We start from the raw sequence: 21,492 nt of genomic DNA, 5'->3' as shown, positions 1-21,492 counted from the left end.
AATGGGTGGGCTGTTCACGGAGACCCCCAGGTCTTGGGGAGACAGGAAGACCAGAAGCTGGTGGCCATAGGTTGACAAATGAAGGGGTACGACTGAGACAGGCAGCATACTCCGCCCACGTGCACACCCGCACACCCACACACACCCACACAGTCACACTCGCGCACACACGCCCACAGCCCTCCCAGACACTCCCAGACACCCTCACATGCACTCACCCTCACACACACCCCAGACAGCAGATGGGGCGCTCGGGTAATTGGTTAAACCTGTTCCCGATGTCTGGCTCCGCATTGGCAGCGCCTGTCTGACAGGAAAGCTGGCTGGGCCTGCACCACTCAGCCTGCTGGCCTCCCTGCCCCTCCCCCTGCATGGCTGCCCGGAGCAGGGGCTCTGGCAGAGGCCTGGGGGCCCCGCCTGGCTCCCTCTGGGGCAGAACCCAGTTCCCTAGGCAAGGGCTCCACGAAGCCCCACGGGAAGCAGTCACAGCACCCCTGAGGAGGAGTTGGTGAAAACCAAGTGCAGAGATGCTGAGAGCACAAGCCACGTTGCTACGGAGCCGTGGGGACTAATCTCGGAAAGTTCCATGGAGGAGAGGAGTGTAAAGATCATTCTCTGAAGCTGAGGCACATGGCCTGGGCCACGAGAGTTAAGAACAGCTGCCCCATGTTCCCTCCACTTAAGCCACATGCAACATGGGGTTGTCGCCTGTCATCAGTACGTCAGCCATCTGACTCTGCAGTGCCCGGGAGGCCAGCCCAGCTGAGGGGACATGACATCACCAGGTTCATTCAGGGAAAGCCTGGCCAAGCAGCCCCTGCCCCCCTGCCCACCTGTCCACCTACTGGGCCCTGATCTCCAAGAGGAAGGAGCAGTCGAGGGAGGGACAGGAGAGCATCATTCCTCGGCTTCTTCTCCCCTTCCCGGCTGCATCTGTGTCTCTTCAAGAGAAACTTTGGTTTGTTCCCTGGAGAGGGCCCAAAAACTCCCAAATTAGCAAACCTGGCAAGCCGGCAGCTCAGAAAATAGTTCATCCTGATTCCATGTTTTTCAGGCTCACAGAAGCCTTTATTAATGAAGTCACAACACCAATATTTACCGTCTGCAGGGAGAGGCACAACACGGGGGGGTGGATGGGAGTGCGGTGGGGACTCCCGCCCCACCCCTCGCAGGCCTGGCCTAGGAAGATTGGCAGGTTTCCTTGGGTCCTTTCCAGCCCTTTATCTGGATGGCAGGGGCTGCTCTGCTGTGATCCTCATGCACCCCCTCCCCCACCAAGTGAGAGAATCTTGAGAGGAACAGCTCACCCATTCCTCTGCCCCCGCCGGTGCCAAAAGAATGCCTCTCCTTCTCGACCTCACCCTCCCTGTGTGTGCACGCTCCCCAGGGGTTATCCACCTGCTTGGCAGTGAGAGAATGCACCTTGAAGTTAGGACGTTCAACATGTGAGGAATGTGTTTCCTGGTTGATGGGGAGGCGGGGCATTGGGATGGGAGAAGCCCTTTGGTTTCTAGCATTGACTGGACCCAAGTGAGATGCTGACAGTCCCAGCAAAAGGGCCTTCTGGGCTCGGATCCCTGTGTGCCCCAGGCATCAAGTCTTCAACATTGACATCAACATTGATCAAGCCCCCAGCACATTCCAGGAGCCAAGAGAAGCATTAAGTAAAGGCACAGCACAGGCAAAACCCATGGCTCACTGGGGGACAGGAATGACATGGGCAAGACTGAAGCAGAGGACACCAGGAGTGAGGTAGGAGAGGCCAAGGGTGGGAAAGAAGTAGGGGGTAGAGTGGAGGGCTTAGGAAGGGTGTGACACAGTCCTGCTTGGGTTCAAGGAAGAGAAACCTAGCCACTCTATGGAGGTCCTCCTTTGAAGGGGCCTCATCTTTGACACCCACACAAACCTCATTCTGTCTACCACTCCTTCCCAACCCCTCCCAACCCCCCAAGAGCCATGCACATTGCTTCCCAAGGGAGAAGAAACCTTGGCCCCGAGGTGGGCAGTCCTGGAGGAGAATGGATAGGGAGATGAGTCAGCTGTGTATGTGTTGGGTTCGAGGGGCCGAAGGCCTGAGTGCAACAGATGTGGGCAGCTGGCTCGGTGGGTCTGCAGCTTGGCAGAGGTCTGCTGGAAGGAGTCCAGGGAGCCAGGAGAAGTCCTGGACGTGGATGTGTGGCCCAGGAGGGCACAGTGAAGAGGCAGGAGGCGCAAGGACTTCCCCTATGGTGGGCAGGGGCAATGAGGCCAGGATGAGATGGGAGGACTCGGAGAGGCCAGAGGTGACAGTGTCAGAGGTACTGGGACTAAGGCAGGGAGGGGTGCGGGAGGGAATGGCCAGAAGATCGGTGGCATGTAGGTGAAGCCAAACAGGAAGCATCTGAGTTTGGCCCCCAGGGGTGGTAATGATTGGTGACTGGTGAGGTGATTGGCATTAGCAGAGAGTTGGGGAGCACGTGGGAGGTAAAGAAGTGAAGACAGGTCTGGATATCATAAGGGAGAGGTTGTTAGGAATACAGGTTTTGCTTTTAAGGAAAGGCAAGGGGATGAGCAGAAGGGCTGGTGAACTAAAAGCTCAGTTGGGCCCTGCCTTGTTGCTCTTTCCTGACTAGAGACCCTGCATCCCTGGGGACAGGTTGTAGGTTCAGCCTTACACCCCATCTCGGAAGCTTTCATCTGCATAGGAGGGGTTCTCCGGGGATGGATGAACATCCTGGTGGGGCCAGGACCTGGGGCTGGGATAGTCAACTTCTGTGAATGGTGCTCTATCCCTTAGCTCCCAATAGTCTCTTTTTTCTCTAGTTTCTCCTCAACTGGAGGAGCCACCAGAGTCTCTCAGTATGCAGAAGTGCACCGGTTCTCTCTCCTTAAAGCCACATGGCCCTGTTTCCCACTACTCTAAAAGCCTGGGAAGACCTGAACGTAGATAGCCTCCTTTAAGCCACAGGGTGGTCCTTCCCCATGTCCAGCCTCAGTGTCTCTCACTAGATAGCTGGAGCTGGAGCCAGGGTGGACCATCAACGAAGGAGAGAAGTTAATGAGCTGAGTCTCCAAGGCCCAACCCTGGGCTCCCGGGCACTATACAAGCTTGGTCTGCCAGTCCCAGCTGGTCCCCAGAGCCGGAAGCCACCTCCCAGGCTCCCAGGCTCTGGGGGTGGAGCTGGATGCCCGTGTCATTAAGAGAGAGACTTTTATTATTCCCATAGGGAAGGGAGATACAAGGGGATCACTAAGAACTACAGCAAGGGCCTGGAAAATAAATTAAAACAGAAATGCATCAAAACAAATAGGAGATCGGAGAAGTGGAGAGTGGCTGGGAGGCTGCTGAGGCTGGCGGCCTGCCCAGGCAGGCGGGCTCTCCGAGGAGAAGGTGGAGTCCCGGGCCTCGGCCAGCCCGTTTCTTGTCCCTCTGTCAGTGGTGGCCCCAGGCTCCAAGCCCTGTGGGGCCGTGACTCGAGGCCTCCCTGAAGCCTGGCGGGGGAGCGGCCAGAGTCCAGCTGGGCCCACCCGGGGGGGCCTGGCCAGCAGCGAGCAGAGGCTCTGCCCTCCTGGATCCGTGGCTGCCCACCCTAGTCATTGGAGGTGACATCAATGTCCTCCCCGTTGGCCTGCTTCGTGGCGATGCGCCACCGGTTGATGTGGTGGGAACCTTTCTTCTTCTGCTCAGACTCCGGTCCCTCTTCTTCCAGCTTCTGCCGCTTGTACTTTGTCCTCCGGTTCTGGAACCACACCTTCACCTGGGCCAGGGAGGGAGGGGGTAGAAGTAAGAAACACCCAGGAGGCCCCCCAGGGTAGCTACTGGGGCCTCAGCACCCAGGCTGAGCTGGGAGCCAGATGGGGAGACCAAGGCCAGGGTCCTTGCTGGGTCTGAAAGACTAACTTCCAGATGTGAAGGGGGTGGCGCAGGGAGAGGACACAGTGGGCCAAGAGGCACCATCTTCTAGTCCCTCTGGCAAAGGAAAGGGAGCAGTCATGGAGCTGCCGAGCATCCGGTAGCCCAAGCACAGTGGATGGGAGGAATCCAGGCTCTGCAGCCCAGCACATTTCTAGAGAAGAGATAATAATTGCTCCTTTACGAGGTTGGGTTAAATAGTAAGTAGACGAACAGATGAAAAGTCATTGCAGGAGTCCTCATGAGCCTCTCCTCAACCCCTGCTGCCCAGTCACCCCATGCTCTTTGCAGCACAAAGAGGCAGAGTGGACATGGCTGCATAACCAGGAGGTGATGTCCACAGCAAGAGCAATGCCCAGGACAGCCAGGGCACTCTTAGGGTCACAGACCCCACCACTCAAGGCTCCAACATCACCTAGGTCAGTCTGTTTCTCCAGGGGACCCTGTGAGCCATGTCAGGTCATCCCCCATCAGAGGCTGAGCTGGGCAGGTAAGAAGCCTGGGCAGGTAAGAAGCCAGGCTACTCAGGGTAGTCTGAAATCCACTGATGGGGCCTCCTCCTCCTTAGACATAGGGGTGTCTGAAGCCCCACCTGGGGCAGTGCTCTAAGCTTCCTGCCCCCAAAGCACTGGCCTCTGCATCCCATCCAAATAAGGGAATAGGTGATATAGGAGAAATCGCAGGGTACAGATGTGAGCTCCTCTTGAACAGAGAAGGCTCCCCACTTCTGTGTCAGTCAGTGAGACTCCTGACGAGGGGAAAGTTCAAAAGCAGACAACTGTCTTCTGTGATGGGTGGTGGGGGCTTGGAGGGAGGGACAGGTCTACAATGCTACACCCACCTCCTCCAGGAAGCCTCCCCATATTTAGTCGAATCTCTAATCACCCCTCACTTCTCCCGCTTCCCCCAGCATTTGCTCAGTGTCCAGGATACAGCTTTTAACAACCTCTTGTGCATGATCTAGGAGGGCTACCCCAGCTCCCTAACTAGTCTTAGTGCTTGAGGACTGTGGAGAAAGCCTCACCCAGTCTGTCAACTCCTCCTGACCCTGCAGTTCTCTCCTTGCAGAGCCTTGCAGAGCCTTGCAGAGCCAGGCCATCCGCCCCATCCTCAGAGCTGGTGAAAGTGAGGCTGGGTGCTGATCCTTTGCTAAGTCCCTTCCCCACTCTGGGTTTAAGTCCCTCATTCATAGGAGAGAGGTTTTCTGGGGCCCTTGCAGCTCCAGGGCACCTCTTGGGCTTTTGCTCCAGAGGGTCCCTGTGGAAGGTTAATGCAGAGATGGCAGGGTTACAAGACGTGGATGGTTTCCTGAAAACAACAGCTTATTTATACGGCAAGTAGGTGCTGTCAGTGACAGCTGGGTGATACACGGTGTCCTTGCCGGTGGTGAGGGTACGTTGTGAGTGTGGAATGATGATGAACACCTTGGTTTTGGCAGCAGTGGCTGCTAAGGGAAGATCCTTGAACCTGGGGTGAGACCAGAAACAGTCCTCAGAAGACTCCACAGTCCAGCGGCTAGTCCCTGAGAAGGGCTGAAAAGCCCAGGCCTGAGCCATAGAGCCAGGCAGTGGCAGCCAAAAGCAGGCCTGGCATCTGGGCCCAGGAAGTAGTTTCCTGCCCAGGACACTCTACCTTTGTACTACCCAGACACTATACCCTGTCCCGTTCCTGGAGCACAGCCAATCCAAGGCTTCCCCTAATAGCGCCCCCTTCCCAGGGTCAGCCCTGCCCTTTGATTTTAGAGCACCAGAGGGACTTGGGTGAGGCAGCCAGCCAGGGACAGGAAGAAATGAGGCACCTGGCCTTAGTAGATGGTGTCAGAGGAGATCTTCTTCCCTCATTTCTAGGGCAGGGTGCAAACCCATTGCCTGCATAGACAAGGGAGAATGGTAGACACTCTGAGTTCAAGACTTCTAGATTCCATAAAAGCCTTTCTAAAAAAAAAAAAAAAAAAAAAAGCCTTTCTATGGGCACAGGGCTGGCTGGGCCCTGGGTGATTCTCAGCACAACTACGTGGCAGCCTGCCTGGCCCCCACTCCCTACCCTAGAGCCCCCTGACACTATGCCATCCAGTAGGTGGGTGAGCTCCTGTGCACAGCATGTGCATGACTCAGGCCTAGATGCGGGCTGGAGCAGCATTTCTGAGAGCCCACGGGGTTGGCCAAGGGCTAAGCACCCCCAGCCTAGTGATGGGGCAACCCTGGGAAGCTCTGGGCAACACCAGGGCCAAGGGCCCCTTTCTGCCCCTTCTCCCTCCCACACACACTCCTAAGTCTCCTTCTAGGAAAGAGACTTATCTGTAGTGGGATGGACCCTGCTTCCTCCCCTTGCCCCACAACACTGGCCCAAAGAAGCAAAGTCTCCAATGGTGGAACCCCAGGCATGGGATATGCTCTCAGGCAAGGGCCAGCTTCCTGGCACACCCAAATGAAAGGTGATGCTGAATATTTTCTCCATAAAAAGAGACTGGGGTCAAGGAGGCAGCTTTCTAGAAACAGGGATGTAAACTGTCTCCCTCAGCAGACTGGCTATCCTGTGAACAGCCTTAGGCTGGGTGACCAGATGCTGTTTACAAAGACTGTAATAACAGGGGAATCTTATGACTTAATAATATCAGTGGAAATGGCAGGAGGCAGTTTGGGCACAGTGTGATCACCACCATAGGAAAACAAAATCTATGCATGGGGGTAAAAAGACTAGAAGGAAACATACATAAAGCGTGGGTGACGTTTCTTTCTTCTTTTCACTTTTCTGTCTTTTCTTTAATGTGTTACTGATAACAATTCATAGTTATTTTTTACTTAAAAGAATTGGGCTCAGAGTGTAGTAGGAGACAAGAGTCAACACGGAGCAGGGCAATCTGGGGTCACCCCAGAGCCCTCTCCCTAGATGACGGAGGCCCTAGAAAGGAACCAGATCATGTAGTGTGGCTACCAGCTCCGTGGGAGCCAGTTTTGCCAGCTTTACCAGGGTCTGCTCCTTATGCACCTGCCTCCCCGCAATACCCCCACACTAGACCCCCAAGACACAGTTGGGATATTGGCTAAAGGAACCCCCTCTCCCATCCCCGACTTCTCTGGGTTTGGAGAGAGGTTCCCTGTGGTCTCTGAAGTCCCCATTTCACTGAACATCTTAGTTTTTCAGAGAAGCCAGATCCTTCCCAGATTCTCTACTTTTGCCTGAGTTACCTCACCTGGGGTACTCTTCCTTGGCCTTCAAAATCCTGCTCAGCTGTTCCTGGCCTGGACCTGCCCCACAGCCTGTTTGTGCTTCCTTAATCATTTTCCTTGTTTCAGCAACAGTGACCCTAGCAGTGCATTAATTTGTGTACTTGAACCTCTGTCTCCTCATCAGGCTATGGGAACCTGGAGAACTCTACCCTAATGTCCCAGTGGGCACCTCCCAGTCTGTTCAGCAAGTTGGGCACAGGTCAAGTGACCTGGTGCTATGCTATTGGCAAGGGAGAACTGGGGAGCCCAAGAAAATCAATGGTGGGGGGACTGAGGTCTCATCAGAAAAGGGGTTTGGGAAGTGCAACTACTGGAGAGATGGGATTCTTTTTAGGCTGAGTACAGTGAACACTTCTACAACAGGGTCAGGTCTTAATTCTCCATGTTGTGGACTGGATTAACCACTTCCAGGGAGAATGTGGGGGAGAGAAAGAGACCTATTGTTGAGAGGCACAAGGGTCCATATGAGTCAAATGAGATGAAGAAGATGCTGTGAATGAATGAATGAATGAATGAATGCATTAATATATTAGCGGACTGACGGATATATGTATACAGTAATGAATGAACGTATGCATGTATTAATGAGCAAATGAATGGACAGAGGAACTAACACACAAGCAAACTACAGCTCCATCCAGCCAAGTATTTTGGACTTTACTTTTGAATAACCTACTGTTTGAATGACGCAGATTTGTACCCCTTTGTTTCTACTAGCCCCCAACTTTAGCCCACCCCAAATGGAAGAGTCTGTGGTCCTGCCTGCATACTTTCAGGAGAATACTTGTCCTCAAGGAGTTCAAACACCCTATCAGGGTCATACCCCTCTCTGCTGGAGATTCATTTCCTATTATTTGAGCTACTCCCACTCTCAGGGTCAAACCCAATGTCATGCTAGGCTCAGCCCTCACCCCACCAAACTGAGGCCATCTCTGACTCACCATCAAGCATAGCCTAAATCTCCCTAAGCCTTCTTATCTCCTCCTCTGTCAGACCATCCTGGATGCTTGCCCTCACTCTCAGAGAGACGTCACAGATTCATCTGCCTCCTCAGGACAAGGCCCTAAAGAACCACTCCCGTCTCTCTTACCTCTCCTGCCCTGTCCTGCCTCCCACTGGACTCCTGGAACTTGAGTGATGCAGAAATCCTTGGAGAAGAGACGAATCCATTTCAGAACCCACAGTGAGCTAGTAACAAAGGCTTCTTGACCTTTCCCTAAAATTCAAGTCATTTGGATATCTCCTTTTCATCTATCACCTAAAAAGCAAAGCTTTTCAGAGCGGGAATGGACCCCAAAAAGTCTCCTTACCAATACCGCTGGGGGAAAAAACCCATAGGCAGGTAACCATATACTCCTTCCTTCTAAGACCTCCCCACCTGTTCTTGGGCCCCAAGATGGTGGCCAAACTTGACAGCCCCTGCTCTGTTTTAATCCACCCACTTCAAATCCTCCCCTTCCTTCCCACCAACCTAGAATCCTATGCATCCCTCCAAGCTCTCTGGGCCTGAGGTCTTTAGGGAAACTTCCACCCATGCAGGTCTCCCCTCACTTTCTTCAGCCCACAGTGTGACTTCAAGGAGACTCCAGTCACTCATCCTGTGCATGTTCTGCAAGTGTGCACACTTTACATTTTACCCCCATCACTAAATGAGGAATCTCCAAGCTTTCCCTCATAGCTCAACTGAACTCAGAGCCAGAGAAGGTGAAGAAAAACCTGCTGAACTGTTCAGAACAGGAGGGGCAGCTGGAAACAGTGACCAACAGTCAGCCTGGAGCAACCAAATGCTTTCTCCATTCCCCATAAAACTAACGTGCCACCCCACACATGCACATAAGCACCTGAGCTGCATTCTATACCATGTGTATATATGATATCCACCTGAGTGAGCTTTGGGCATCAATCACACTGCCTGTATGTGGCCCACATTGTAGCACATACATGTTAGACACACACATTACACACACACACACATTCACTTTCACTCACAGCTCTGATCTGACCCAAATCTGGGTCTGCCTCACGAGAGCTGAAACTTAGATGGACATCATCCAGTCTTCCAGGTCAGACTCTGAGGCCGCACCATAGACAGCAGTGAGGAGCGAGTAATCAGTCAGAAAGGAGAACCAGCCCTTTCTCAAGACCGCTCCCTCCACTTCCTGGATTGACCTGTGGCTATCCCAGCATAAATACCCAACTCTCAACCAAACATACAAACCTGCCTCCACAAAGAAGTTCAGGGTGCCCTCCTCCCAACACTCTGTACTAAAGCTTTGAGCATACAGAGACCCCTGAGCTCTGGGTTAAGATCCACACAGTGATTTCCTTAACCCTCACAGAAGTTTTATCCATGAACTGGTGGATAAAACTAGATCATATAAATTAAAGTGCAAGGGAAAGACAGAAAACAGAGGGACAGGGAGGGGCCGGTGACTACGGAAAACAAGGGAAACAGCTGAGAAGTTAACGCATGGATATGTGTACAATCAAAAGAAATTTGCCTATTCGTTGAATACATGTTTTATGGAGCATCTACTCCTTGCTCCTCACTGAGCTGGACCCTAGCGTAGGGAGAGAAGGAGGAATGCTTGACCTCTGGCTCCCAGAGCTGACTTGTTCATCACCCAGAGAGCTGTTTTAAGAACATTTCCTGGATCCTATCCTGGAACTCTTAAGAGAATCTCCTGAATGGGATCTGGGAATCTGCATTGTAAGATTTCTTTGGGAGATAGATCTAGCCAGTCTACAGAATGACATTTGGACATGGTAGATGATTTAACAACAGCAAAGTCCTGTGCATATTATGATACATGGGAGATGTGCTGTGAGCTCTGAGAACTTGGAGGAAGCATCATATAGAAACAGAAGCGGAATATAGATGAGCCAGAAACTCAGGGCTGGAAAGAACCAAGGAGTTCGTTTCATTAAATCTTACAGATACAGCAACTGAGGCCCAGAAAGAAGATAAAGGGAGAGCTGATGACGTGATAGGTAAGCACTAGCAGACATATGAATATGCTGTCAGTAGCTAACTAGACCTATAGAGATGGAAGCTTGAGATGGATGGTAGATACACAGAAGAGAAAGCAGAATAGGTGATAAGGCAATAATAAACAGTTGGATAAGTGAGAGCTATTGTTAGGAAGAAGAAGATTGTAATCAATAGAAAATAGGAATTATAAATTAACCTGCTTTGGAGCGGCAGTTTAATGAGCTCAGACAGAAGTACGTGGCTAGATATAAAACAGCTATCTGTGCAGGATGGATCAGAGAGCTCCAAGAGACAAATGTAGACACTGACAGCAGAAATCGATGGCAGGGGGCTGACGGCAGACACACGCTTGACAAATAGCCAGGAGCTGGAAATGACAGGTAAGCTTGCCCAGAAAATACTGCAAGATGGGTGATTTGTTAATAATATAGCCTAAGTCCAAATGATAAGTTTACAAGAGGGACAGAAAGACAGCTATGATGATGATGGACACCGGGTATGGCAGAAGGAACTCTGGACTGCTCAGGACACCCAGGTAAGGGGCTTATTGTAACACTAACGACATACTACTTTAAACAGAGGGAAGGGAAAGACTGGGGATGAGAATCAACATTATTTGAATTCCTTTTGGAAGTCTTTGATCTTTAAACAATCTGTTTTCCAGGTGAGAAAACCAGAGCTCAGAGAGGTTGAGTAACTCGCCCAAAGTCACACAGGCAGTCAGCAAGGGGAAAGATAATGAAATCCAATCTGCCTGCCTAGGGAGCCCTGCCCAATCCATCTCTATCTCAGAGCCCTGACCTGGGAAGACAAACCTCTACAGGGAGGTGTCTCAGGCTCAAACCTTCCAGAGTTCTATTGTTTTTTGTTCTATATGCTAAAACCAGCACATCTATAGATACAAGATTAGACATGAATTTTGGTAGTTAAGCTGGATATATTACATTATTCCATCGGGTTTTGTTTTAGATATTTTTGAAACATAATAAAAAACGAAGGAAACAATCATTACATTTACTAACTGGCATTGTTGGGGGCAAATAGGCAGCTAGATTCGGTTTGAAAGAAAGTTAATTAAAAATGCTCTTACTGAGCTAAAAAACCGAAAGTTTAAAAACAATGACATTATTTCAACAAGTGTTAATCTGTGGGTGGGAGGATTATAAACCATTTTGTTTTCTTACACTTTTGCAATTAAAATTTAATAACTAATACTTTTTAAATGATGTTAACTATAAACACCATTCTTTAATTGATGCTTTGTTTTAGACAACAATTTTAAAACAAGGTTTGCCAGGAGGGAACGGAGTATTATTTTATTAACCTGGGTTTTTTTTTTTAGCATATATTTCTTTAAAACATTTTAAAAACTAACTCTGCTGTGTTGTAAGCTTTATCTGTGCAGTTAGAACAGCCCAGCTAGCAAATCTGAAAAAGCACAGGTCCTGCAGAGGCGTGATTAAATGGGGCATCAGACAGATAAGACGACAATAGAAACCAAAATAGGACGCTTGGACTGGCGGGTGATGCTGGCCAAGGGAGCTGGGGAGGCACTTAGGGTCTGGACCCACCCCCCCACTGAGCCCCCTTCACTACTCCCGCGGAAAGCCCCAGGCTGCCCTCCCCCCTGCCAGGCACCTCCTCTGAGGTCCTGAACTAGGAAGGAAGATGGTGGTATAGTGGAGACCTGACCAGCAAGAAAGGGGAGAGGCTGATAAAAAGCCGGCGGGGTGGGAGCCCCTGCGAGGGCAAGTGGACCTTTCTCATTTGCAAATCTGGGAGCTGTGAGGGCTGGATGGGAGTAAGGTCTCCCGAGGCCCATCCAGACACTGAAATCCGCCTCCAGGGCAGCAGCCGGCCCCTACAGCACGTCCTACTCCCCGAGACCAAGAGCTTAGGCGGTGCTTCCAGGCAGCATTTATTTATGGCAAAGTCTTTACTTACAATAAACCCAAATCTGCCTCCCTATGACTCCAATCTAGTTCTTTAAATCTTTTTTTCCCCTTAATTATCTATCATAAAAATGCTACGTGGTAACCATAATTTCCCCCAGTACAAAAACCTCTCCACACCTTGGGAGTTTGTTCCCTCCCCAACTCAACAGCCCTTTAAGTGTCTGAATACAGTCCCAGAATCTACTTTCCCACCATTCCCAGGTTCCTCACATGTCTGTGTGCCCAGACACCAGTTTCCAGAGCCCTACCAGCCTGCCTGCGCAGAGATCAATGCCACCCTCGGACCCCAAGCAGGGCTGGCCCCTTCCTGGCTAATCTCCTCTGCTTTTGATGTTGGTAGCCTGAGGCTCTCTCCCCACAGCACGTCCGCTGGTGGGCAGCCGAGGCCTCCCCCAGCTCTGCCCGTGAACAGCAGCAGGGCCAGTACAGGAACGGCCCGGGCGCTCCACAAACGCGTGAGCACCCCAGAGGAGCAGCGGGAGAAGAGCTGCTGCAACCACAGGGCTGAGACGGCTCCCGTGGACACTAGGACAGCTCGGGCGCGGCTGTGGCGACCGCCTCCCCGAGATATCCTGGCACCTCCCATGGGCTTGGAGAGCTGGCCAGGTTGTGGTTTGATTCCAACCTCCTGGTGTGTCCTTAGTGCTTGACAGAGGTCCCTGCGGCCTCGCCGAGGCCAACCCCAGCGGGAGGGAAGGGGCTCTAGAGGCCAGCTCTGCGGGAGGGCCGCGGGGTGGGGGGCGGTGGCTGGTGGAACGGGCTGGGACGGAGCCTCGGGGAGGCCGGCGGGGGGCGGGGGTAGGGGTGAGACTCGGGCCCTCCTGCACCTGCCCGCCCCCACCTCCACCTGGGCGCGCGGGCCGAGCGCGGGCCGGCGCGGTGGTTATTACCTGCGTCTCGGAGAGGCTGAGGCTGCCGGCCAGCTGCTTCCGCTCGGCGCCCACCACGTAGTGGTTCTTCTCGAAGGCGCGCTCCAGCCGCAGGAGCTGCGAGGGCGAGAAGGCCGTGCGGATCCGCTTGGGCTTGCGCGCGAAGGGGCCGTGCAGAAGCAGCCCGTCCTGGGGCACGTCGCTCGCTGCGGCCGCGCCGCCGACGGCAGCACAGCAGGTATAGACAGAGAGAAGGGGCGCCGTGAGCCGCAGCCGGCCGCCCGCGCCGTCCCGCGGGAGCCGGCCCAGCCCAGCCCTCTGGCCCCGCTCGCAGGCGCCCTCCGCTACCCTCTCCAATCCGGGACTCCCGCCCCCGCTTCTCCCCTGCCCCTGGGGCCGCCGCTTCCTGGAGGCCGCTCCTCTCTCCTCCCGAATACTTCCCTAGGTCCGGAGCTACCCCGTCGGTCGCCGGAGGCGGGGAATGGCTGAGCTGCGGATCCCTGGGTTAGGCCAGGAGGGCCCGGGCCTAGCGAGGCGCCCGCCGGCCCGAATGCACAGCGCCCGGAGCAGCGGAGCCGCGGAAGGGGCTGGGGGGTGAGGGGGTGGGGGTGGGGGTGGGCAAAGTCCCTCCTGAGCTCTTTTTGTCCACTGACCCTGTCCTAGCTCCCTCAAAAAGGGCCAAGAGTAGGGACCGGGCTGGGTGTCAGGAAGGTGACAAGGGGAACAGTGAGGCTGCTAAGCACCCTCAGCCAAACACATTTTCAGGAAGTAGAAGGTACCCAAGGCACGCTCTTTTCACACCTGTTTAAACCAGCCTTGCAGCTAGATGCTCAGGCTGCTAGCCCTTTGAAAATTCCTACCAACCGACCCAGGTTCTCCCTTGCTAGTGGTAAAAAATAGGCTAGCCGCTAGCCCAAGGTCCAGGCAACACCTGAAGGTCTGAGGTCAGGCTTTTCCTTCTCCCTTTCCCACCTCTCTCCCCCAGAAGACTCCTCCTGCTCTCTGGTGGGAAAAGGCCTTGCTTCATCCCTGAATAGTCCCGTGCTGAAGAAACACGTGTATAAATATCTAGATGTCATCTTTCTCTCTAATATATATAGATATAGATATATTGGTTTCTGCATGGGCGTGTGTAAATATATGCTCCAGCCTCCCTACTGTCTTTTTCTCCCATCTACCATACAAGATTTTCAAAGAGTGTGATTGTCCCTTGGCAAATGTTGGCCATCATGGGAACTCAGCTCCTACAGGCAGGAGGAGGGGCTGACACTGGGTTGGATGCCAGGGTGGTTAGGTCAGGAACTACAAAAGCCAAAATAAGCTTCCACCCACAGCCCTACTCTCCATAAACCCCCCACTAGGCCTTCACACAATCTCTGGCTTGGTTGCACGTGCTATCAGACTTGAAACAGGCCCTGATGTCACCAATGGATTCTCATGCAGTGGCACATATCATGACCCCTGGGCCACTGACAACGACGAAGAGCCCTAGATGGAATGTTTTCACATGGTTAGCTGTTGAGATTGACTGGTCCAATTAATTTCTTCAGAAATGGCCACTGGTTTTACCCTATTTGACCTGTTGTTCTGTTTGAGACAATTGTTTGGATTTCAGTGGAGATCTCCCATCTCTGGAAACACCTCTCTAAGTGAAATAAGGGCACATAATTGATATGCTATTGCTAAAACTCTCCTGGTAACTTCATGTCCCTCTGGTGGTGGAAACTGACTGGCATTACTTTCTCTAAGTCCTTCGGCTTCTTTGGGCATTTACACAGGTGAACTTTATTGCTGGGGTTTCCTGTGGAGCGAGGTGGCTAGAGGGGAGATGAAATCCCCTGACCATCACTTTTCTGTTTCAAGTGGCTGGATCTGTGCAGCTACAAAAGGGGGTGGCATCACATCATGGGGAGATGGAGGGGCACCTTGCGCAGTGGGTCCTTCAAAGTGGGGGCCTGGTGATGGTGGAGGGGACAGATGATCACAGGAGGTGGTCTGGCAGACAGGAGTTAAGAAGGAATGAAAGGAGGAGCCTGATCCAAGTAGGAATAAGAATTAAAGTCCTAAGTGGGTACCAGTGTGATAGGCCAGAGAAAGGTGGACAAGGTGGGGGCGGGGGTGGAGCAAACACTCTTTGTTGAGGTTAAATTGCTTAAAAAAAACAAACAAACAGCATTGTTCTGGGCCTGGGTGAAGTCCTAATAGTGTTTTCCTCTGCACAAGTGAGCTGGACAGAGAGAAGGCCTTGCTCTATCCCAGAGTTCACAGGGTTTGGCCTCAGCAACTCAACTAGCCCAGGCTGGTTAAATGTGAGGTGGCAGCCTGGAGAGACCCTATAGGTGGGAGTGAATGGGGTGCAAGGGGTGTCAAGGGCAGTCTGTGGCTGAGTGAGCAGGCCTGCAGTCTGCCTCCGTGTGTGTGTGTGTGTGTGTGTGTGTGTGTGATATTTGATGACTGTTTTGTAATTCTGGGACTGTGTGTTGGTCACTTGTGTGGTGGAGTTCTCTGTGTTTCTCTTTATAAAACCAAAGTGGAGGATGTAAGCACCAAGCATCTCTGTCCTTCTGACATACACACATCCCTTTGCCTCAAGTCTGGCTATTTTAGGAAAAGCTAGGTTGCTTTGGTTTATTATAATGTCCTGGCGGGGCAGATAGAATGTGTCCTTCTATCTATGTCCACATGTATGTGCAGAATACAGGGGTTCTGTATTCTGGGGTTCTTCTGACCCACCCATGAAGAAGCAAGGGGCAGGAAAATGACTCAAGATACTGAAAAGTGATGACACATTTGGATTTCAAAAGAAGCAAGGCTTTTCCCTGTAAGGAAGAGGTGGTTTCCTGCAAAACTAACCATCGGGACAAACGGATCAATAGCTCTATGTTTCTGTATGGACAGAATGATGCCTTAGGTGCCTATGCTGGCACCCACGATGGGTAGGGGCCTCAACAATCCGTCTACAGCTTCCGTTTCCCTTAACTGGACCACAAGAGCAGAACAAGCTTGGGGCTGGGGCCAGTGTGGCCTGTTTCCAGGCAGTAGTTCTGGCCTGTGGGAGTGGGCGTTCAGTTTCAGACAAGGATGGGTGGAAAAGTGTAAGGAGGCTGACTTAGCCTTCCCTGGAGCCAGGAGGAACTGAACCCCACCCCGCTTTCCTCCGGCCTCTCAATGCGGGTCCTTTCAAGGCAAAGACTGGCAATAGAAAATCCCAGGTCTGAAGTGGCTGGAAGTGGGAGCTAGGGATCCCAAGTGCCCGGGCCAGCCGCTGCACTGGCTCCTGGAGAGGCCGTGGCCGGCCAGGGGGCTCGAGGTCGGCCGGCTGGGCGGAGGAGCCCGGGGCGACGAGTGGGAGAGGCCGGCGGAGCTGCGGAGATGGCCTCGTTCCCCCTCCTCCCGCCGGAACAAAGGCGCCCTTTGAAGTACCGGCCCATTACCGACGCCGACTCCCGCGGTCGGGGGCTTCCCCGGGGCCCCCTCCAGACGCCGTTCCCGGGTCTGGAAAGTTGCTGAGTCCGGGGGAAATGGCACCGAAGTGCGGCCCGTTCCCGGTCCCCGCCGGCTCCTCCCCTTCGGGCCTCGGGGGCCAGCGGCTTCGGGATCCCGCCGCCTGATCCGGGCCATCCCGCGTGGGCTCGTCCTCTCCCAGCGCCGGGCTCAGCGGAGCAGCCGCCTCCCCGCGCGCCGGCCCGCGCTGCCGGAGGGCGCAGCGCACGGAGCGCAGACATGTTCCTTTTCGTTCGTGTAGGGTTTCGTTTCTTGCATTAAAACGGGGCTGAAATGAGCATCGGAGAGACCCGGTTCTCTAGAAAACACGGCGCCGGAGGGCCTGGGACGGCTCGGCCCGCAGCCCCGAGGCCTCGCTGTGACCGCAAGGCTCGAGGCTGCCGGGCGCGCACGGCTCCGCCGCCACCGAGACCGGACCCAAAGCCGCAACGTCTCGGGGTCGGAAAAGCCCTTCCGTGTCCAACGGATTTCCGAGTTCAAAAATGCGGCCGCGCACGGCTCCATCTCCGTGTCCAGACACGGTTCTTGAGAGAGAGAAAAAAATCCAACCGTTTTTGCAACTCGACAACGTGCCCGCCGGGACTGATGGCTCAGGGAGCCGCAGCGATTTCGGAGGTTTTTCGGAGAATTCATCCGGCCTCGCCGGGCTGGGAACGCTCTCGGAGCCGGAGCCCGAGCCGGAGCCGGAGCCGGAGCCGGAGCAGTCGCGAGGTGTCCCCGGCCCTCGGCACCCCGCGCCGGCGGGGACGAGGCCAGAGGCGGGAAAAGCAGACGGTGGAGCACTCCACAGGGAACCAGCGGGGCGCCGGGTCCGAAGCCAAGGGCGCAGCCGGGGAGGCCAGCTCCGGAGGAGCAGAGAGACCACGGGACTTGGGACCGGCCCTGCCCTCTCCTCGGAGCCCCTGTCCCCGCACCAGCCTCCTAACCACAGGTCCCCCTACTGCCCCGGCCCGACGGGGTTCAAAAATAGCCGGGACTCTCAGATCGGCCCACGGGTGCCAGGTTTTGAGACCCAGGCAGGGCTGGGCCCATGGAACCTCGAGGTGATTCAGTTTTGAATAAAACTTCATTTATAGCAGTAAACAATGATTGTAATCGACAGGTTTCTTGCCTAAAGCGCCTGACACCACAGACTCCCTCCCTTCCGTGGCCCCCCCTCCCCCAATGATTTTGGGCAAATCTTTGGAATCCCAGGGGGGAAAAGTCTGCCCACAAAAAAATTCTTGTTCAAGTAATTACATTCTTTTTATTTTGTGGGATCTGCTGGGTCAGTATCTACTGGTCAGATGGAACTAAGCAAATTGACAAATTGGACCAGGAAAGCCATTTTCCGTGAAACAGTTCAGCAGCTACAGCCAACACCTCAAAAGATCATTTTTCTTGTTATCTAAATAATGGTACCAAACATCTGGTTTACTTTGACTGCGTAGACCACGGTTTATCCTCAGACTGTGTAGAGACCATGGTTTATCCTCAGATTAGGTTGGCAGCTGAAGCTCTAGCTCTATCCTTTTCATTTGTTTCACTAAAAAACGGGTTACCTAGCTCTGAGGCATGGAGGCTCAAAAGGCTGAGGTCCAGTCCCGTCTACAGTAACAAAATAAAACTGGAAAGTAAAGCAATTACTGCACAAATTAAGGCCATTCTTTAAAAAAAAAAAAAAAAGACATGAAAAGAGAAACAAACTAACAAATTCAAGGAAGAAAACGAACTCCAACAAATACAACTCTCTTTCCTTCGGGAAAGTCAGATAATTGAAACGTGTGTGCGCGCGTTTGTAAGGCCAGTGGGGGATCTTCATTAGCAAATTGCCTGGTGAAGACACGGGAGCTCCACTTGCTACGACCTTAAAAGCCCTCTGCCCCCGCCCCCTGCCTGAGAGGACTGCCGTGGGTCCCGCAGCAGCCGGGTGGGCTCGCAGAGTCGGCGCGAGGAGGAGGAAGCCGGCTGCTATTGCAAACCTTCCCGACCCTAGGTCCCAGAGGCACTTGTGACTTGAAGAAGTCGGATCGAGGTTGCTGAGAAACACCCCAAGACGGTGCAGCACTCCACAGTGAACATTAACTCTCCAGTTTGCCCTCCCCGCTGCCCCTTCTCTCCGTAGACCCGGGGCACGCAGGTGGACTTTACCCTGCTCGGACGCGCCAGAGGGCAGATATCTGGGAACTGGTGGTGGATGTGCGAGCGAAGTAGGTAGGGTCCCAGGTCCAGCCCGGGCAGAGGGAGGGGGCGGTGGGCGCTGCGCACTCTGGGCTGGGACCCGCTCAGCAGCGAGAGATGCCGGCAGGCCGCGGGGAGGATCAGGAGAGGCAGCAAGGATGCGCCCGGGCTTGGCGTCCGAACCCGCACCGTTTCCGGGAAAGCCCGGAGACCCCAACCTGGCTCTCGGGGAGGGAAGCCAACGCCGCAGAAGCGCGAACGGATCCCGCGCGGCTATTCCCTGCTTGGGACCCGGCCTCTGCGGACCCACAGCCTTGTTTCAACAACTTCTGAACAGCCCCGCGCGCCCCCGAGCCTCCCCGCGCCCCCGCAGCGCCGGCGCCGGCCGGCCGCCTGAGCGGGCACAGCATGGGCACTCACCCTGGAAGCGGTGGCCGAAGAAGCGGTTCCGCAGGACCCAGGGGTAGAAGTGCAGAGGGTCCCGGTGCTGGGCGCCGAAGAAGGAGTGCGGGGGCTGCAGTGGGGAGGCGCCCAGCTGGTGCGCCGGGTGCACGGTCAGCGCGGGGTGGTTCATGGCCTCGGGGAACACAAGCTCGGGCCCACCGTAGAGCGAGCGGCCCGCGCCCGCGGCGGCGGCGGCGGCGGCGGCGGCGGCGGCGGGGAAGCCGCTCACGAAGGCCGCCTCGGCCGCGCCAGGGTGAGGGTAATTGAGCGCCGTGGGCCGGAGCGGCTCCTCCGAGGCGGCCGCCGCCAGGGGATGCGAGCCGGCGCCCCCGCCGCCAGTGCCCCCGCCGGTGCCGCCGTCCTTGGCTACCAAGGACTCGATGGTAAAGCCGCGCTTGGCTGTGGGCTGGAACATGGTCGCGGTCGCCAGAGCCGAGGGAGGCAGCCGGGCTCCGGGGAGCGCTCCGCGTCCTGGCGCCGCCGCCGTGCGGGGTGTGCACCCAGCCAGGCACATGCACACACACCAGCACCCCTCACCTCCCCCGCCCGCCCGCCCGCGCTCAGACCCCGCCGGCGAGCCAGGCGCCGAGAGGCGAGGGGCGTGGGGGCAAGCGAACGCGGAGTCCGGCCGCGGCGCGCGCCCAGGCGCGCCGGCCTCGGGGCCCGAGCGGGCAGCTCCCGGAGCGGGCACTGGCGCGGCTTCCGGGCGAGGCTGCGAGCTGCCTCCACGGCCTGGGGGCTGAGCCCGGCCCCCTCCCTCCCGAGGCCAGCCAGGACCGACCCCCGCCCCCGGTCCTCCCTGCGCTGCCCCGCTCAGCCTCGGCCGCAGCGCCGCGAGGCGCGAGTTAGCCAGCACCTGCCCCGCGCTCGCCCATTGGCCGCCGCTCACCTGCCCCAAGGTGGGGGGCGGGGCGGGGCGGGGCGAGGGACGGCGGGTGGGGAAGGAGCCAGCAGTCGGAGGCAAAAAGCGGACTGGAGCCTTCGCCGGGCTATCTAGGCCTCCCCCGACCCCCCATCGGCCCCTGGCCTCCCGCTCCTCCTCGCGTCTCTGTCCTTTAGCGGAGTCTGGCGACCGCCCCGGCCGCCTCGGCCCACGCGGGAGCCGAGGAAGGCGTCCGAGGGGCTTGGGGCTTGGGAGAAACTCAAACCGCACTTCCCGATGCGTAACTCAGTTGAAGCCTCTCCAGTTCATCCTGGGATGTCGGCTCGCTCCTCAGGCAACTTCCATCCGAGTGGAGGGAGGGCGGTTTTTGCCCAATAAATACGTTCTCCGGTAACCAGGTCACTGCGCCCCCGGCCTCCGGGACCCTCCCGCTCGCCGGGTCTGAAAGCCGCGGCCTTGTTCGTGGGGCTTCGCGTTTCCTGAGTGTTACGGGGGGGCGGCTCCATGCGGGGGACGCCCGGCTCTTTGCACGAGGGGCCAGGCCCAGGACGGCGCGAGCGGAGTGGTCACTTCGCAGACTTCAAGCCGCGGATCCGGGTTTGGAAGCACCTCCCTGGCCCGGCCGCGGCCGCCGCGCGCTTGCTCACCCCGGGAAGGCCGGCGTCAGCGCAGGGCGCTCCGCTGCTTTCCTCACCTTCTCCGGCCGTGGGGCCCAGGTGCAGGCGGGCCGGCCGGGCCCGGGCCTCGGGCCTTAACCTGGAGCTGGCCGAGCAGTCGACCCCGTGTCCCAGAATACACGCCTGCCACCCGGGAACGCAGCGGCCGCCTGGCCTCCCCGACCCTCACCTTCCACCTGCTCCGTCAGGCTTCCACGTCTTGCAACAATCTCCCGGGGTTGGGAGGGTGAGGAGAACCAGTACTCCGCAAACTTTTTCCCCGGGGCCTTCCAGGCCGCAGGAACCCGCGCAGCGAGGCCTAGGAGGGCGCCGGGCGGGGGTGGGCAGGCTGGGACCCGCACCTGCCAGCGCCCTGCGGGGAGGGGGAGCTGCGCGCTGCGCTTCCTGGCCGCGGCCGGGTCGGGTGGGTCGCGGCGGCCGGCTGCGCGGATGCGGGCTGGGCCGCGGGCGCCCTGAGGCCAGGGGTGCCGCGTGCCGCGTGCCGCGTGCCTCTGCGGGGACTCCAGGCCGGGTCTTGGGAGTGGCCCGCCCGAGCGCCGGGAGCCCTGGTCCGGGGGAGCGCTTCGGGCGCCCTCGTCGCCACAAAGCGGGTTAAAGTCTATTTTCCACTCGACTGCTCCGAAAAGCCCCCGCGCGCCGACGCCGTTCCGGCCCCCTTGGGCGAGGTGGGGAGGGGGCGGCGAGGGGGGAGGTGGGGCGGCCGCACCCTGCACACCCTGCAGCCCTTCGCGTCCCGGGCAGCCCGCGGCCGAGCGCGGCCGAGCCCCGGCACACACGCCTGCGGGGGAAATCGTTACCGAGTCCGCGGCGAGCGCCTGCGCCTCTTTCGCAACCTCCTCGGCTCTTTTTGGTTCTGTGTCCTGGCCTCTCCCTCCGGTGTCCGTCT

At 56.1% G+C, this 21,492-nt stretch overlaps 1 protein-coding gene across 1 annotated transcript; it reads right to left on the bottom strand.

The window, feature by feature from the left end:
- Positions 1-1,046: 1,046 nt before the first annotated feature.
- On the bottom strand, positions 1,047-20,051 carry EMX1 (empty spiracles homeobox 1). Its single transcript, XM_025994557.2, has 3 exons — positions 19,023-20,051; positions 12,960-13,144; positions 1,047-3,737 (listed from the first exon to the last, which is right to left on the bottom strand). Exons 1-3 carry the CDS (start codon positions 19,558-19,560, stop codon positions 3,570-3,572), a joined length of 891 nt encoding a protein of 296 aa, XP_025850342.2. The 5' UTR covers positions 19,561-20,051; the 3' UTR covers positions 1,047-3,569.
- Positions 20,052-21,492: the final 1,441 nt, after the last annotated feature.

This window comes from Vulpes vulpes, chromosome 8 (genome assembly GCF_048418805.1).
Source record: "Vulpes vulpes isolate BD-2025 chromosome 8, VulVul3, whole genome shotgun sequence".
NCBI lineage: Eukaryota > Metazoa > Chordata > Mammalia > Carnivora > Canidae > Vulpes > Vulpes vulpes.
Note: the sequence above shows the minus strand (reverse complement) of the source record. Positions and strands in the feature narration are given on the sequence as shown.

What these genes read in the sequence shown, in the direction of transcription:
- EMX1 (XM_025994557.2), bottom strand. Translation starts at nt 19,560, where the DNA reads ATGTGCCTGGCTGGGTGCACACCCCGCACGGCGGCGGCGCCAGGACGC. An exon ending in CTTCGGCCACCGCTTCCAGG is followed by an intron (nt 13,145 to 19,022) that starts GTGAGTGCCCAT and finishes GCGCGGCCGCAG; the next exon opens with CGAGCGACGTGCCCCAGGAC. An exon ending in TCAGCCTCTCCGAGACGCAG is followed by an intron (nt 3,738 to 12,959) that starts GTAATAACCACC and finishes TCCCTGGCCCAG; the next exon opens with GTGAAGGTGTGGTTCCAGAA.